At 49.4% G+C, this 15,493-nt stretch overlaps 2 protein-coding genes across 2 annotated transcripts in view; one reads left to right on the top strand and one right to left on the bottom strand.

Moving 5' to 3' along the window:
- Positions 1–15,493, top strand: part of RHEX (regulator of hemoglobinization and erythroid cell expansion) — a 167,326-nt gene that overhangs the window by 96,687 nt on the left and 55,146 nt on the right. The window lies entirely within an intron of this gene.
- Positions 1,178–8,757, bottom strand: RAB7B (RAB7B, member RAS oncogene family). Its single transcript, XM_077839472.1, has 6 exons — positions 8,746–8,757; positions 6,566–6,627; positions 5,835–5,961; positions 4,448–4,663; positions 3,100–3,225; positions 1,178–1,258 (listed from the first exon to the last, which is right to left on the bottom strand). The coding sequence occupies exons 1-6, from the start codon at positions 8,755–8,757 to the stop codon at positions 1,178–1,180; spliced, it is 624 nt and encodes a 207-aa protein (XP_077695598.1).

Here is a 15,493-nt window from a genome sequence, read left to right as displayed (position 1 = left end):
AATCTGATCCATGCCTCCCCTTTTTCAGTGATTGATAAAATAGTAATCATGCCTAGCTCTTATCTAGTGCTTTTCATCATTATCCCCATTTTACAGATGGGGATACTGAGACCCAGGGAAGTGAAGTGACTTACCCAAGGTCACCCAGCAGATGAGCTGGGAATAGGACCCAGGTCTCCTGTGACCCAGTCTAGTGCTCTAGCCACTAGGCCCCACTGCCTCCCTTTAAAAGTATTCCTTTAAAAAAAAATCCTGCCAATAAAACTACATAGCACAGCTCGTTATCAAAGTGCTTTACAAACAACCTCATCTCTGGGTGAGAGAGCACGCCCCCCTACCATTTTACAGATGGGGAGAAACTAAGGCACAGAAAGTTTATGCGTAGGGCAATGTGTGTCAGTGCTGGGATTAGTATGTAGAAGCTTCTGGCTCTCAGGCCTGTGCTTTGACCACTAGACCATCCACCTTTCCCTCCCTCGGGGATGAATAGCTTATGCCTGTTTAATATCAAGTGCAGACTGTGGAGGGGTGTTAGTTTAAAGACTGGGTATCTGGCGAACAAATGTCTCTGTTTTGCGTTCAAACAGCAGGGACTGAGATTATATTCTCCACAGAGGCGCAGCCTGCAGGGCACTGACAACACAGCCCTGCCTTGCCTTAGCACTATCAATTCAGGCGTGTGTTGGGAATGCCTGGTCAGGGGCCAGAGGGTGAGCCACCAATCCACTGTGACCTGCCTGAGTGTCAACAGGTGTAACTAGAGCAGAGAGATAGCAGGCGAGTGAGGTCACTGAGCCAGCCACAGCCCTGGGAAGGTAGCTGGACCACCTGGACTCAGCACTGACTGCACAGAGCCAGGTTTAGAAGGCTGGTGCAAGGCTTTGAAATGGGTGGTTAGAAGGTTAATGAAGCAATAAGGGTCCCGATGCATAGGAGCAGCCAGGTGCGGTCTGGCTGGGTTAGTCCAATCTAGGCACGTAGAGAAAAGGCCGGTCTCGTCTCTGCACTCGGTAAATGTCATGAGATTTGTCAGCTTGGCTGTGCAATGCGGAACTGGATCGCCGTGGTTGTCTCCCATGGCTGAACACAAAACCGGAAGTGAATGTGGTCGGTTCATCGATTTCAGTGCCGAGCAAAGACTCAGAGACATGATGTCAGGTGTCTCCAAATGTCTCATTCAGCAGCATTTCTTCTTGGGCTGGTCATCAGGAGTGAGCTTGATGGAATCTGTTAAATAGTTCTCGAGAATCTCTTGGTACTGGAAAAAAGACAAGAGGAAATAAAAGTGGCTTGGGTGTGCTTTTAAAAAAGGACTTGCTTTATTACAGTCCCTGAATCCTAAACTTCCCCGTGGGAAATCACCTGATTTCAGATTTCTTACCAACCCGAGTTTCCCTGAGGTTCACAGACTTTTTAAAGAGCTGAGGATAAATCTCCAGGAACCTGGGCCTGAGTTTTCAGCTGAAATTTGAGTGATCTCAGACTGATTTACGATTTGGGATGAAAATTAGGCAAAAAGAAAGAACCACACACAACAGATGCTAATCAGGCTGCTTAATGCTTTCAGACACCACAGTGATGGGCACGGTAAATGACTCTGAACAGAACAGAATTGCAGAAAGCCTGGAAGCTTCATCTGAGATTCATTCTGAGTTACAATATTGGTTCACTAAGAACATGGGACCAAAATCACAAAAACATCTGCATGACCCCATGTGGCATGAAAACACTCTCATTCACATCACTCTGCTGAACCTTCTGCGCAGATGGGACAGTGATCCTTGTGGTTAGAGAGAGCAATATGTTCTACCCATCGTAGTATTGTACATATATCAACAGGCAACAGACACCACACCTTTCCAGTGGAGATAACTTAGCAACATTTCACTCCAAATGTTGTAGGTTTAAGTTAGCTCCATTTTAAGCCTGTAGAGTTTAGTTTGATACAAGTCCTCTCTTCTGAGCAGACCATTTACTTTAATTGTGACTCCTCCCCTTATTTAAATACTAATTCCAACCTGGGAAAAGGGCCATATTTTGAAAGGGCCCATCACATTTTTTGCCAGCAGTTTTGTACAGTTGCATAAATTCAGGCACAATGTGTGCCATTTTCATGTCTATCTGTTTGATTTCTGGGCACAGTCTGGGTACTCTGGTTAAACATGTAAGTGACCTCAGCAGTACCAGCAAATACTTGCAGATGCAAAATTTCTGTCTTAAAATGGAGGACAGCTTCTAAATGCCTGGCCTTCAAGCCCAATGCTTTCCCTCATCTCGCCATTTCATTGAGACGACCAGTAGAGGGCACTGTTCACACAGCTATACTAGACACACTTTCTGGACTCCCTTATGATTGGTCAAAAAATTAAAACAAAAGTTTGGCGAAGAATTTTCAAAACAGCAAAATATTTCTTGTTTCATTAGCTTTTAGAATTATTTTTATCAACATTATTTATGAAAACATTTCTCTCCTTGTTTATTGCCCAACGTTTTTTACAAGAGACATATTCAACACTGAATTTTTTCATCAGGGTGGTTGCAAGATGGATTTTTAAAACATTATTTAAAACTAAAATTAAGTGCTGAAAATAATTAAAATTAAATGCTGAAAATATTTCAGAAATAAATGATGAATGACAAATTTGCATTTTTGACTAAAATTAATGGAAAAGATAAAAAAACATGAGAACTGGTCAATGTCCAGTCTGAATCCTCACTTAGGTATAAGGTGAAGTTTAGGATTTAAATCCAGGGGCAAATTCAGGCCAGCGTTTGGGTTTTAGCTTAAATTGCACCAGATTCTCACCAGCTGTTTCCATGAGATTTCTGGCCCAAATGATGAAAATAATAATAATCATTCTAGCTCCTAAATGGTACTTTTCATCAGTGGATCTCAAAGCGCTTTACAAAGCAAGCCAGTATCATTATCCTCATTTTACGGGGGGGAGAGGGGGACGGGGACACTGAGGCACGGGGATATGACTTGCTCAAGGTCACCCAGCAGACTAGCAGGAGAGCCAGGAACAGAACTCAGGTCTCTCAAGTCCCATATCAGGGCTCTAGAGCTCACAAGGGCACAGGACCAGCACCGCTACTCACTCTCGACAGGGCCTGCCTTGCGAGCGTTTCAAAGGCCTGCACTACGTTGACATCGTTCTTGGCACTGACTTCGAAATACGGGATGTCCTTTTCTTTGCACCAGAATGAAGCTGTCTCCTTGGACACCTGGGAGAGGGGAAGGGGATGGGATCATGTTATTCACGTGCAGTCCTTAAGGAGGTGACCCAGTCCAGTGCATGGGGTATTCACCAGTCCTGATGGTAGCCATATGCTCAGAGACCCTTGGGCTTCTCCTTGGGCTTTTCACTCTACAGCCTCTGGGAGCAAATGTTGGGATGGTGCGGGGAGCCCTCAATGCCCATTGAAGGCAACGGGAGCCTCCGGTATGGTTTCAGAATGAGGACCTCAGTGCATGCTGCCAGCTCCACTTGGTCTCTTGACAACAGGGCCAAGTGCTGGGTGGTGCAGGGCATTGTACCGTCAGGCACACAGTGCTCGGTAGCAGAACATTTGGCTCATTGCTCTTCGAGGACACTGATTTTCTTAAAGAGCCTGGGCTGGAGCACGTCCCGCCTGGGAGGGTGCATTGTTCACAGGCAGGGGCTGGGCACAGTGAGGGGCTCAGCGCAGCTTGGGTGCCTGGCTTTGCAGCTGATGGGGATGTCCACCTAACAGCAGTAGCACAAAGCCAGGCCAGTGCTGTTGTGACCTTCAGCAAGGTCACAGGAGGGCTTGGTGGGGCGTTAAGTGAAGGAGATTTCTCGGGAGGGAGTCATCTGGAATCTAACTGTTGAGCTACCGCTGAGGAGGGGTTTTATTAATTATTAATAATGATTTCCCTTCCCTCACTTCCTGACAGAAATTTCTGGTTTGTTGGTGAATTGTAAACCCAGTCTGTGCCAGACTAAATACCCCAGCTACATTAAGTAAACCCTATAGCTTCTGACAGGAACTACTTGTTCCAGGTGCCTTAATTTTGGGGAGCCCAACTGGAGACACACAGAAGGGGCCTGATTTTCAGAGGGCGGGAACTCAGCCCTTTTTGGACATCAGACCCCTTTAAGGCATCTCCAGTTGGGCACCCAACATCATTAGCCATTTCTGGGAATTTAGGCTTCAAGTGGGGCATGCGGTGGGTTATTAATTTTTAATTGAATTTGGTGCTGGTGAAAGGTGTGTGATTGACAGCCCTGGAGGCTGGAGTCCTGTGTCATTCATAGTAGCTGGACAGGCAGAAGGAGGGCGAGTTTCCCCAGGATGCTCCAACCCTACCTGGAGGCACCACCAGAACGCTATGAAATTTAGTCAAAGAAATCAAGCCCTACCCCTCCCACTCTCCGTGGCCGATTCTTCTGAGCCCTTAACTGGGACCAAGCTCCCTCCTTACCTGCCGTTCATTTAAATCGATTTTATTTCCCAGCACCACCATGGGGAAGCCCTGTTCTGTGGGGATTATCTTCTCCAGGAAGTCCTCTCTCCAGTCATCCAAGGACTCGAAGGACTCCAGGTCCGTGACGTCAAAGGCCAGCATACAGCCGTCCGAGCCCTTATAGAACGTCGACACCATGGACCGGAACCGCTCCTGACCCCCAGTGTCCCAGATCTAATGGGGGAAAAGGGCAGAAACGCACAACATTCATGACTGTTATGGGGTGACTGGCCCTTTAAAGGGGGATGGGCTTCAGCCCCACCTTTAACACAGCCACCTTGCTTCCCCAGGTGGGGGAAATGAAGCCGGTCATGATGTGACCCAATCAGGCTTCTACCTTATTTACCTCAGAGGCCTGAGGGGAAAGGGGAAGTGCTGATGGCAGATGGCTGCAGAAAGGCTGCGAGGAGCTGGAGCATAAGGTAGGCAGAGGCCTGGGAAGACTCTGGGCTGGAAGGACTGGGGGGTGCCTGTCTGGGGAAGAGCAGCATGGGGGAGAGATGGAAAGGAGCTTGGAAAGGGCTGAAAGGGGGTGGGCAGAAGCATGAGAGGCGAAAACACCAATCCCGGTTTGAGACTAGGGCAAAGATTTTGTGTTTTGTTTGTTTTGAAGTTCTGTTTCCCCAGAAGGGGTGGGCTTTTGTGAAGGACTTAGCCAAAGGACCAAGGCACTGCACCGCCCAAACCAGGCTGTGGCGTTTACTGAGGAGTCCTGAGAAGAGGAAACTGAGGCAGGGCTGCTGCAGAGCCCCCGTGCTATCAGGAGGTGCTCTGGAGGCAGTGACCAGCTGACTGTGACTTTAGACCAGGGGTTCTCAAGCTGGGGGTCAGGACCCCTCAGGGGGCTTGCAAGGTTATTACATGGGAGGTCGTGAGCTGTCAGCTTCCACCCCAAACCCCACTTTGCCTCCAGTATTTATAACGGTGTTAAATATAGAAAAAAGTGTTTTTAATTTATAAGGGGGGGGTCACACTCAGAGGCTTGTTATGTGAAAGGGGTCACCAGTACAAAAGTTTGAGGACCACTGCCTGAGGCTGTCTGCTGCCCTGTACTCCATTTAGCTATCAAGGGCCTGGTTTCCATTGGTGCTGCGCACCTGCAGCTCCTCTTGACTTCAGCAGAATCCATGGGTGCTCAGGCCACTGAACATCAGGCTCAAGCCTGCAACAGTTAAAATGTTACCGTTGATTTCGAAGGAGCAGGAGCAGGTCCTGAATGATCCCGTATCTGTGCACCGACCTTTGTTAAATGTATGTCGCCGGGCGCTTTGCACACATGCCAGGTCAAAAGACCTGCTCCTTCTGAGTGGATAGATGCCAGAGACCAAACAGAGAGGTGCCTCACCTGCAGTTTTAGGGGGGTGTTGTCCACCATGATGTGCTTAGATAGGATACTGGCTCCCAGAGTAGTCCGATAATCTTCATGGAATGTCTTGTGCACAAACTGGTGCAGGAGGGAGGTTTTCCCCACGCTGGGACAAAGGAAGAGGCACACAAAGGGACAAGCATTAATCTCAGGACTTCTGAGTTGCACTATAGAATCAGGGGCAGGGAATAAGACTGGAGAGTCACAAATTTCCACACCCTGTTATTAATGGGATAATGACTCCATGACGGGAACCAAACTCCAACCACTCCGCTTTGCCATTTTCATCTCCGCTAGTATGCTCCGAAGTTAGCCTTGGTCTTGGATGTATCTTAGATGTGTGAGACCTGTATGTAGCCAGGCTTCAAACTGGTCTATGAACTAGTTTGGTTTGGGGGTGGCTGCCATACTGTAAGTACAGGAAGATTGGAGTTTGAACCTCTACATTAAAGGGCTTAATGTTTTAATGGATTATTTTTAATGCTGTTAATTTCCCCTGTGTTCCACAGCAGCTTAAAGATGATTATAAATACATGAAAAATAAATCAGAGAACCGTAGACACTGAAGATAAAGTCTCTCTTCCTCATTTACATTAAGGCCAACTTACATCATTCTAGCAGTGTAAAGGGGGCTTAGAGTGGGGTGCATTTAGCCTTCATGAGAACAAACCCTCAGGACTGTGGGGCTCCAGCAGGAAGGATTTTCTTACCCCAGTGCTCCTATGATAATTATCTTCAAATCCACTTTCTTGCTGGAATTCATGAAGGGGGCCTAGAGGATGGAATGAGAGACCATGACTAGACTTCACGTCCCAGCTACCACGAGACACATGCAGAGGGGGGAAATTCACCACCAGCCCTAGGCGCCACTTAATCCAAGGGACCGGTAACCAGCCCTATAGCTGCGTGTGACTGTGAGTGCTGTGGTTACAGAGCCGCCTCCAGGATGGAAATTTTCGAAAGAGCTCAGCACCCACAGTGGGGGCCAGAGTCTTATCTGTGACTATCTGGCCTTTATTTAGATGCCTGAATGGGAAGTGATGTATTTTTGGACATCACATCTGGCAGCCTGTTATGCACACCATGTGTTTGAAGGCAGGCAGAGCAGGTGCTCCGAGCGCTGGGCTGCTCAGGCTCCAGCCCTCGGCAGGGCCCTGTAGCACTTGTACACCTTGAATAACAGCACATTCCTTTCCCAGGGCTGCTTAAAGGTGCAAATACCCTCGGCACAATGACTTTAACAATTACAATAAAAGATCAAACCAGCAATTCCTGACTTAGCCCCTTGGGGCCAATTCAGGGCAGGGGTACTGCATCCCATGGGACTCCTCATGCCAGGGATACTCCACCCACCCCTCTCCCAGTGGTCAGGAACCCTGTCCTGCAGACTGCCCCAGCCTGAACCCTTTTGTCTATGATCTCAGTGGGGCACTGCCCTCCTCCTGTCACATGTCACTGGCTGTGCGGTATCCGGCTACTGACCAGCATCCAGCAAATAGGCTGGCTCCCCACCTGCCCTTAGCTTGCCAGCCCCAGCTCTTAGGCTGCCTGCTACCCGACCTTCCCCTGCAGCCAGCTGCCAGCTCCCTGGTGAGCCAGATCCTCTCTGCCCTCAGCATGTCACTTCATTTTTCTGTGCTCTGGGCACTCTGGCTGGATACTGACTGGGGAATGACAGTGCCCTCCATTGGCTGAATCCTTTCCTGCCGGCACATCCAGGATGGTGGGAAGGTACCCCATAATGTTGTGCATAGGCATGATTTGGGTGGGCAGCACCAGTCAGGCCAACAGGGCGCAAAGTTGAATTTTGCTCATAGGGAAATCTCCCCATTACCATCCCCCCCTGTGCCAGAGTCAGCCTCTCCTCAGAGGCTGCCTGGCGCGTTGGGAGAGCTCGGAATGGGGCTTTGCTCTTGTTATGGGTGCTCAGGAACCTTAGAGCTTTAACCATCACTGTTTGTAGCGTGGTTAAATGAGCTCCACTTCTAGGTCCCTGAAATGCTGAGCATCTGCATTTGTCTCTTGTCCGGCTCGCTAGCAACCCCCCCACCCCCCCGCGTGCTGTGCTTTCCACTGCCACAAAAGGAGGCAGGCAGCGCACAAGCCCTCACAGACTGACAGTGCCTGCCACAAGGAGCCTATTGTGAGTGGACCCGGCATCCAACAAACCTGTCAGTGTTTGCGCTGTGCGCAGGAGCCAGCATTACTCAGCCGCTGCCTCCCCCACTGACTTTACCACTGCCTCTGTCCAAACGGCGCTTCTGTTTCCACATCCCAAACGGGTGTTTCCTGGAGCTCTGGGCGCTATTTTACCCTTACGGCGCTGGTGATGTCAGGTGCAATTTAGAGTGAGCCTTTAAAGAGAGGCCTCTGGGGCCAAGGCTGAGGGACTATTTTTCACCTGATGTCACAGCCTGGAGACTGACACTACTGAGACCACTGCAACTACACCCTGTCTTTGCGGCTACCTTGCCACCTCGCTCTCTTCTGACCGCTACCCATTCCCATTTGTCTACTCATTCTCCTGCTGAATAGTCTCTAATGCTAGACCGTGAGCTGTCTAGGGCTGGGACTGTCTCACTGTTGTTTGCTTGTACAGCACCTAGCGTAATGAGGCCCTGCTCCCCGTTTGAGGTTCTTAGGCGCTACTCCAATAGTAGTTTCATCATCATCATCATCATCAAATAGCCGTAAGAAACTTGAATGAAACTTCCCTGACTTTGGGTTTCATTACCACCCTGAAACCTGGGTCCCTCCCACACAGCTGAGCCAAACCTCAGAGGAGGCGGGCCACAAAGTATTTGTTAAAAGGGCACGTATCACTGCTGGCTAATCTTTCCTGGCTGACTTTCAACTGTGACTGCATGAAGCACTGACTTGGGAGACCAACCTTAAATTCCATTCGAGACTCCTGAGAGCAAGTCAGAGGTAGAGAACCCAGTCCACAGACCTAACCGTGTGGTGATTCATCATTCTTCCATTCCAGGGTGACTCATTCTTTTCTGGGCCAGCAGAAGGGTTCACCATTACACAGTGCAGGGAAAGGCATCAGGGAGGAGTACTGAAGCTGAGAAAATCATTGTTTGAGAAACATCTCTGTTCACACTTCTGTTAGCAGAGCTGGATACCAAAATATTACTGCCATGCAGACCTGGGCTCTGGTTCAGCTTTCACCTTCTCCAAAGCACAAGAGTTCTCAGACACAAGATTCAGCCTGTTTCAGAAAGAGTCTCAGTCCCCTAGAAGAAACGTTTGCTCTGGTTCTGCACTAGACTTGCCAATTTTGGTTGGATGTATTCCTGGAGGTTTCATAACATGACAATCTTTCATTAAAGATTAATCTTTAATTCCTGTAGACTCCAGGATAATCATGCAGGGTTGGCAACCCTATTCTGCACTGCTCTGCAATAGCCTGGGACAATAAACAAACCAAGAAGCTTGGAGAAGAAAAGACAGGATTGTGAGTGAAGTTATGCCCACGAAAGCTTATGCCCAAATAAATTTGTTAATTTCTAAGGTGCCACAAGTACTCCTCGGTTTTTTTGCTAATACAGACTAACACGGCTGCCACTCTGAAACTTATGCAGAGGAGAGTTAGTGCTTGAGCCAAGTATAAGAACGGCATATGTAGGTACACGTGACTGATCATACTGGGACACAGCAATGGTCTAGCATCCTGTGGTACAGCTGGCACTAGGTTTTTTGCCTTCCCATTGAAGACTAATCCCAGCCCCCACCCCCTTTGCCCCCTTTTATGCACCTGGTCAACTGTGCAATACCAGAAAATGGGGGAGGGGAGATTTTCTCCTAGACAGCTGAAAATTGGCTTTGGGCCATGAGGTGTGAGAGTAAGGCAGAGATCAATTCCTGGATAACAGGCATCTGGGAAAGGATCGGGGAGAGAGACAGCTGAGCTGGCTTGGATAAAAATAAGACCTGATGGAAATCACTGCCCAGCACCCTGGACTAACCCTTATTAGGAAGTGTGGCGGATGCGTCTAAAACTTTTGAACTGCAGATCTCACTACCCCAAAGGAGTCTGCCGTCACCAGTACAAACCCAGTCCCAGTGCAATACACTCGGCCATCCCAGTGTGAGAAAGTGAAATCGCTCAGTCTTGCTGCTAGCATCCCTATCAAGTTCTGGCCATCAGGGACAGAGTCCCCGTGGGTAGGTTACAGCTTTCAGACAGCATGGTTCTGGCATCTGCAAATAACCTGTGTTTTTGATGAGATGTCTTCTTGCACTAGCATGGTTTTATTTGGCTTTGATTCTAAATGCACCCGCTAAACTAACAACTCCCTGAACGTGTTGTGTGGGGGATCGAGGGGTGACGAGAGTAGAGTGCGTGTAAAATGAACAGGTAGATCACATCAGGTATCTTGTGGTTGCGGCATGTTTCTAGCTGGCATGTCTACCTGCCATAATGGCACCATCAAAGATTTAGGGATTCTTGAAAGTTATCTTGGATTTAATTTGGTGTTTTCTGGTAAACTGCCTTGCATTCACACACCAGGTTGGTTTTTTTTGTTTGTTTTGTGTTTTTTTTGCCAAATTATCTGGCATCTCATTCTGCATTAATTAATTAGCTTTGGAAGCGGACCAGCTCAAATGCAGAATGAGATATTTTACAATAAGGTAAGTGTGGATGCATCCCCAGACTCCCCTCCTCTGCAGCTAAAGGTTGGGCAATCCGCCCCTCGGGTTTCACCTTAGTGTGATGTCGCTGTTCCACTCCAGCCTTCCAAAGAGTCCTCCAGCAAAAAACAGGGACCTGACAGTAACTAATATCATGAAAATCTAATCAGAAAAAATAACTCTTTGGAGAAAGTGTAAATACACATGATGTTGGCCTTGTGCATACCAAAGTAGCAGGAATGAACACTACACATTTCCCCCCCTCTCATTGGCAGTTTCCCTTTGGAGTTTAATGTACCTGGCCTTCTTGGTTCAGATTTTCAAGAATGCTCAGGACCCAGAAGTGAGAAGGCAGCTGCTGGGCGCTGAGCATTTTGGATAATCGTGTGTGTGTGTGTGTGTGTGTGGCAGGGTGTGCCTATGTGTGTGTGGCAGGGGGTTTGTGTGTAAAACACATTGGTGCACACTCTGCAGCACTAATCCCCCAATGTTGTCACTTCCACATGCAGGTGATCAGGTTTCCTGTTGGGCTGATGGGTGTCTCTGCAGAACTGCCGGGGCACAAATTGAGGCCATGCTTCGTAAAGGAGGCCCTTTATGTTTCTCAGGGAGCAGCTCAGGCCAGTGGTGCTGGAACAGTTTTTGGAGTGGGGTTCCTGAGCTGCCCCTCCCTTGCCCCTGTCCGCACCCCTCACCACCCCCTAGAGCTGGGGCCAGAAGCTGGGCCCCCACATGAGGGCCCAGTGGCTGGGACCCTGGGCCCGGCTGCCAGCCAGGATCCCGCAGCGGGGGCCAGCAGCTGAGCGCCTGGCACCAGCAGCCGAGCGGGATCCAGGGCCGACAGCAGAGCCCCCAGGCAGCAGCAGGCATGGCGGCCAGGACTCCGGGCAGCGGGGGCATGGGGCCGGCGTCCAGAGTGCCAGGAATAAAACCTGGGGGTGCTGCAGCACCCCCATACCCCTGCTTCCAGCACCTATGGCTCAGGCTGGATGGGGAATGGCTGGACTCAGAAACTGTCACAGAGCTGCACTAGTCTGGATGCTCTAGGCAGCACCACAAATAAGTCTGAGATGAGTAACGTTCAGTCCATGGCATCTGCATTTACACCAGGGAGCAGCAGGATTCATGCAGCACAGCTGCAATATGAATGAGTCTTTCAGAAATCAAGGTCTCCATTAACCCTTCAGATGGCTACAAGCCCAGACTGCAGAGGTCTCCTATCTGATCCTGGATTCACCTCTGTGTAACACCAGTGACCTCATTGGAGTTACTCCTGTTTTGCATCTGCTGGACTGAGAGCCGAATCCAGTCCCCTGCTTTAACTGGGATTAACTAGGATTGCTCTGACCCCGGTCCAGACATGTCATTCCCTCCTCCTGTCTCCAGCCCGCCCTACCCCTACACCTGCAAACTGCTGTAGTGATCTTACTCATGTTGAGCTCAGATCACAGTCCAGGGTGGGGCAAGCTACTCCCAAGGAAGCTTTCGCCCCTCTCTCTAGTCTGAGATAGGTCAAAGATGGAGCTAGCCTTCTACCCCTGTCCCTAGGACCCGTCTCAATGTATTAGCTCAACTGAGTTAGTCTAACAGGCCTGAAGAGATGCAAGCCAGTGAGCTGGCCATGCTGTAGCCTATGGGAAAACTAGGTTCCAACATGGCCAACTAATATGGCTAGGAATATACTACTCCCTTTTTGCCCATTGAGACAGGGCTCTAGCGAGGGAGCCTCGTCCAGGACTGCCTTCCTTAGGCGATGCCTGAAGTAATTAGGAGCATGCCCAGCTTCCATGCTGTGAGGCAGCTACCATCTGTTGCTCCGCACGAGGGTTCGGATACATTGTGAAAGAACCCGCAGCACCAAGAACCTGCCACCAATGAAAGCTGTCTGAGCTATCCTGAGCCTGCTGTTCCTCTTCAGTGACTCTTTTCCTTTGCCCAGGTCGCTTCCCATCTCTCCACCCTTCCTCCCCTTGGCTTCCCCTCTAGTCTCCTCATTCCTTGCTTGAGCGAGCCTCTGTCCTAGCCAGCTGGCAGTCCACCCTCTGGACTGTGGATTCCTTCTGACTGGCCGGCCTCTTCTTGCAGCCACACTCCTCCCACAGTCTGGGTGCTGCCCTGAAAGGCAGTGCCTAATTAGGTGGCCACCTCTGTGGCTGATGCCAAGAATCACCCCTGGATCAGCCAAGTCCATTTCTCAGTATGGGACTAACTAGTTGCCCAGAGGCATTAAGCACTGCACAGCCTGAGAAGCAGATGGTTATGTTTAGTGACAGTGTCCAACCCATACATTTTTTCCATGATGCGTTGTCTAAAGCTGCCCGACTTTACAGACCTCTGAAAAAGGCAGACGTTTGACTCTGCCCAGACGCCTCCATACAGTGTAACATGACCTCTGTGCAGGGACCTATATACTACTGAGCCTTCTGTCGAGACAGCCCCCCTCTCCCTCCTCTCTCTCATCATTCAGGGAGCACCCACCCATCACTGCAGTCTCTCGGTGCTGGCCCGTGTCTAGAAATCCAAAAGTCACCAGTTGTTTTGCCATATCTGGAAACCTTTGTCTATTAACTCAAAATGTAGTTTGCAAAACCTGATTTGCCTGCTCACAAGAGCAGGCTGTTACTTTTCATATCCCACCGGCTTTCCTACAGACTCATCCAAACCATCACCTGTGGGAATTTCACATCAGCAAACAAAGGGGGCAAACAAAAGACACTTACTGACTATGGCATTCATCCTGTGATCTCCTCCTCCAGCTGCAGGGATTCTAGTGGCAACCTGAGGCCATCTGCTCTAGCCCTCAGTACTTGCTGCAGCTCTTGCTTTCTTCCCTTTACTTTGCTTCCTGAAGAGGAAAGAGTCAAGTGAGAGGAGTTTCCAAGAACTCTCAGAGTCTCTGAGCGTACATTTATCTTTCCCTTTCTCTCTCCTGCTTTTTTTTGCCAGCAGTCTGAATCAGGGGGGAAGGTTGCTAAAGAGGCAGTCCAGAAATGACATCAGCAAAAAGGGGTTGAGATAATCAGATTTTGTGCCCTGGAGGAATTTCCTACATGCAGAGATTTGAACAGGGTACGTCTGCGTGAAGGAGGAACTAAAGTTTAAAGTAAGTCGACTGGGCACTGAATGAGGTAGGAAGCAATGAACTACCCAGCACTTTCCAGCCCTGGATCAATGCATGCTACCGTATCTGCAGACAAACCTCCCATTCTAGCCCCACTTTGATGGGTACTTCATTTTTAAAAGCTTGCTGTCTTTGTGGACGCAAACCCTCTCCCCATTGCCACCAGGGCATGGTGCTCTGAACACTGGGAGTTTGATGGAGGAAATAAGGTTGGACTTTTCCTAATTGTTTTCTAACTCCTCCTGCTGCTGAGGGCACCCAGTGCACCTTCTCTGCCGCCCTTGCCTTGCCAGGTTGGGTGTGAGATTGTTCAGGGCTGAAAACAAAACAAAACATCAGATTACGTTGCCATTGTTGCCTGAACCCTGCAGAGTGAACTCCCTGGACTTTGCTCCGCCTGTACCGATAAGGCCAAGTGGGCCAGCCCAGGTCGGTAAGAGGTTTTTTTTACCATCTGATGGCTTTCGGGGGAGTCTGAGAGCTGTGTCTACATTAGGAGCATTTTGCTGGTGTAGCTGTACTGATCTATTACACCAGGAAAGCACTCCTTGTGTTGATGCAGCTCATACCAGCAAAACTGCGCTTTTGCTGGTATAACCGCATCTTTAGTAGTGACCCTTGTTGGCACAGCTATGTCGGTCAGAGGTCACACTCCTGAGTGACATAGCTATGCTGGCAGAAGCTTGTAGTGTGGACCTGGCCTCAGTCCATTTCCTGGTGCACCGCTGTCTAAATCACCCTTTCCACCAGCTCTGGTGGCAACCGCAACAGAGATGCCAAGGGCTGAACAGGCTCAGAGACTACACTGCTCTTCAGAGCAGGTTTTGAGGCATGTTGATAGGTCAAGGTGTAGGGTTGTCTGTGCTGTGCTGCCCCGGCTTTCTGGATTTCAAAGAGCTCTGCATGATCTCCTTTTTGCAGATGGGGAAATTGAGGCACGGAGAAGGGAAGTGACACAGCAGCAGCTCTCCAGACTCCAAATCCAGTACTCCATCCACTAGAAATCCTGCCTCCAGTAGAGGAGTCGGTCACTAGGGATGTCAAGCTATTTACATTGGCACAAACAGTTTAAAAGGAGAGAATTCAGCCTCTGATTGTTTGATACTCCCAGTAACCTGAACTATAGCCACGTCCGGAGGAAAATGTGTGTATCGCATCGGCATGACTTCTGATGTCGGCAAACAGGAGCCATTATGGTGGAACAGACCAATGATCTATCTAGTTTGGTATCTCACGGCTAAAGCATGGTGCTTCCCAGAGACGCAAGTCCCTTCCCTCTTGGTTCACCGAACTGTGCAACCCTATGCCACACTGATGCATGGGCAGAATCTCTCCCTGAACCCAGCTACAATCTGAGTCTGCACAAGGATGGACAGTGATTCTGACCTGAACTTGAAGTGGCTGCTCCTGGAGAACACCTTGCTGGGCGGGCTCTTCAGTATGATCTGTACACTAGAGAACTTGTTCAGGGCATGTCTGATCCAATCTGAGAGCAAACACTGAGACGGCCAACCTAGATAGCAGGCTCCACCAAGAGATGGGTGCTTCCTGGAGGAGGGAGTGCCCTGCTGTCCAAGGCATGTAACACTAAAGGTGTTTGTTCTTTATCATTCTGCATAGGTATTTGTTCTTTATCATTCTGCATGCTGGGGTAAGCCTGTGGCATTTGCCAGGTGTGTCAGGCAGGGCACGGGGCTATGGGGAGTACTGCTTTCTGAGCAACTACCCATCCCAATCTCCAACATCCAGGAAGATGAACCTAGGGAAACCACTCTCCCCAGGTCTCTGTGACAAGCTCCCCTATGCCCTACCAGGCGGGCAATCGATCGCTTATGTCCCTTAAGGACCAGCATTTCCCTACATGGGCTCGCTTTGCTAT

This window comes from Eretmochelys imbricata, chromosome 21 (assembly GCF_965152235.1).
Source record: "Eretmochelys imbricata isolate rEreImb1 chromosome 21, rEreImb1.hap1, whole genome shotgun sequence".
NCBI classification, from domain to species: Eukaryota; Metazoa; Chordata; order Testudines; family Cheloniidae; genus Eretmochelys; species Eretmochelys imbricata.
Note: the sequence above shows the minus strand (reverse complement) of the source record. Positions and strands in the feature narration are given on the sequence as shown.

Excerpts from the sequence above, each read along its gene's own strand:
- RAB7B (XM_077839472.1), bottom strand. Across the intron at positions 4,664-5,834 it reads ACACCCCCCTAAAACTGCAG|ATCTGGGACACTGGGGGTCA; the intron begins GTGAGGCACCTC and ends TTCCCCCATTAG. Across the intron at positions 1,259-3,099 it reads CAAGGCAGGCCCTGTCGAGA|TACCAAGAGATTCTCGAGAA; the intron begins GTGAGTAGCGGT and ends TCTTTTTTCCAG.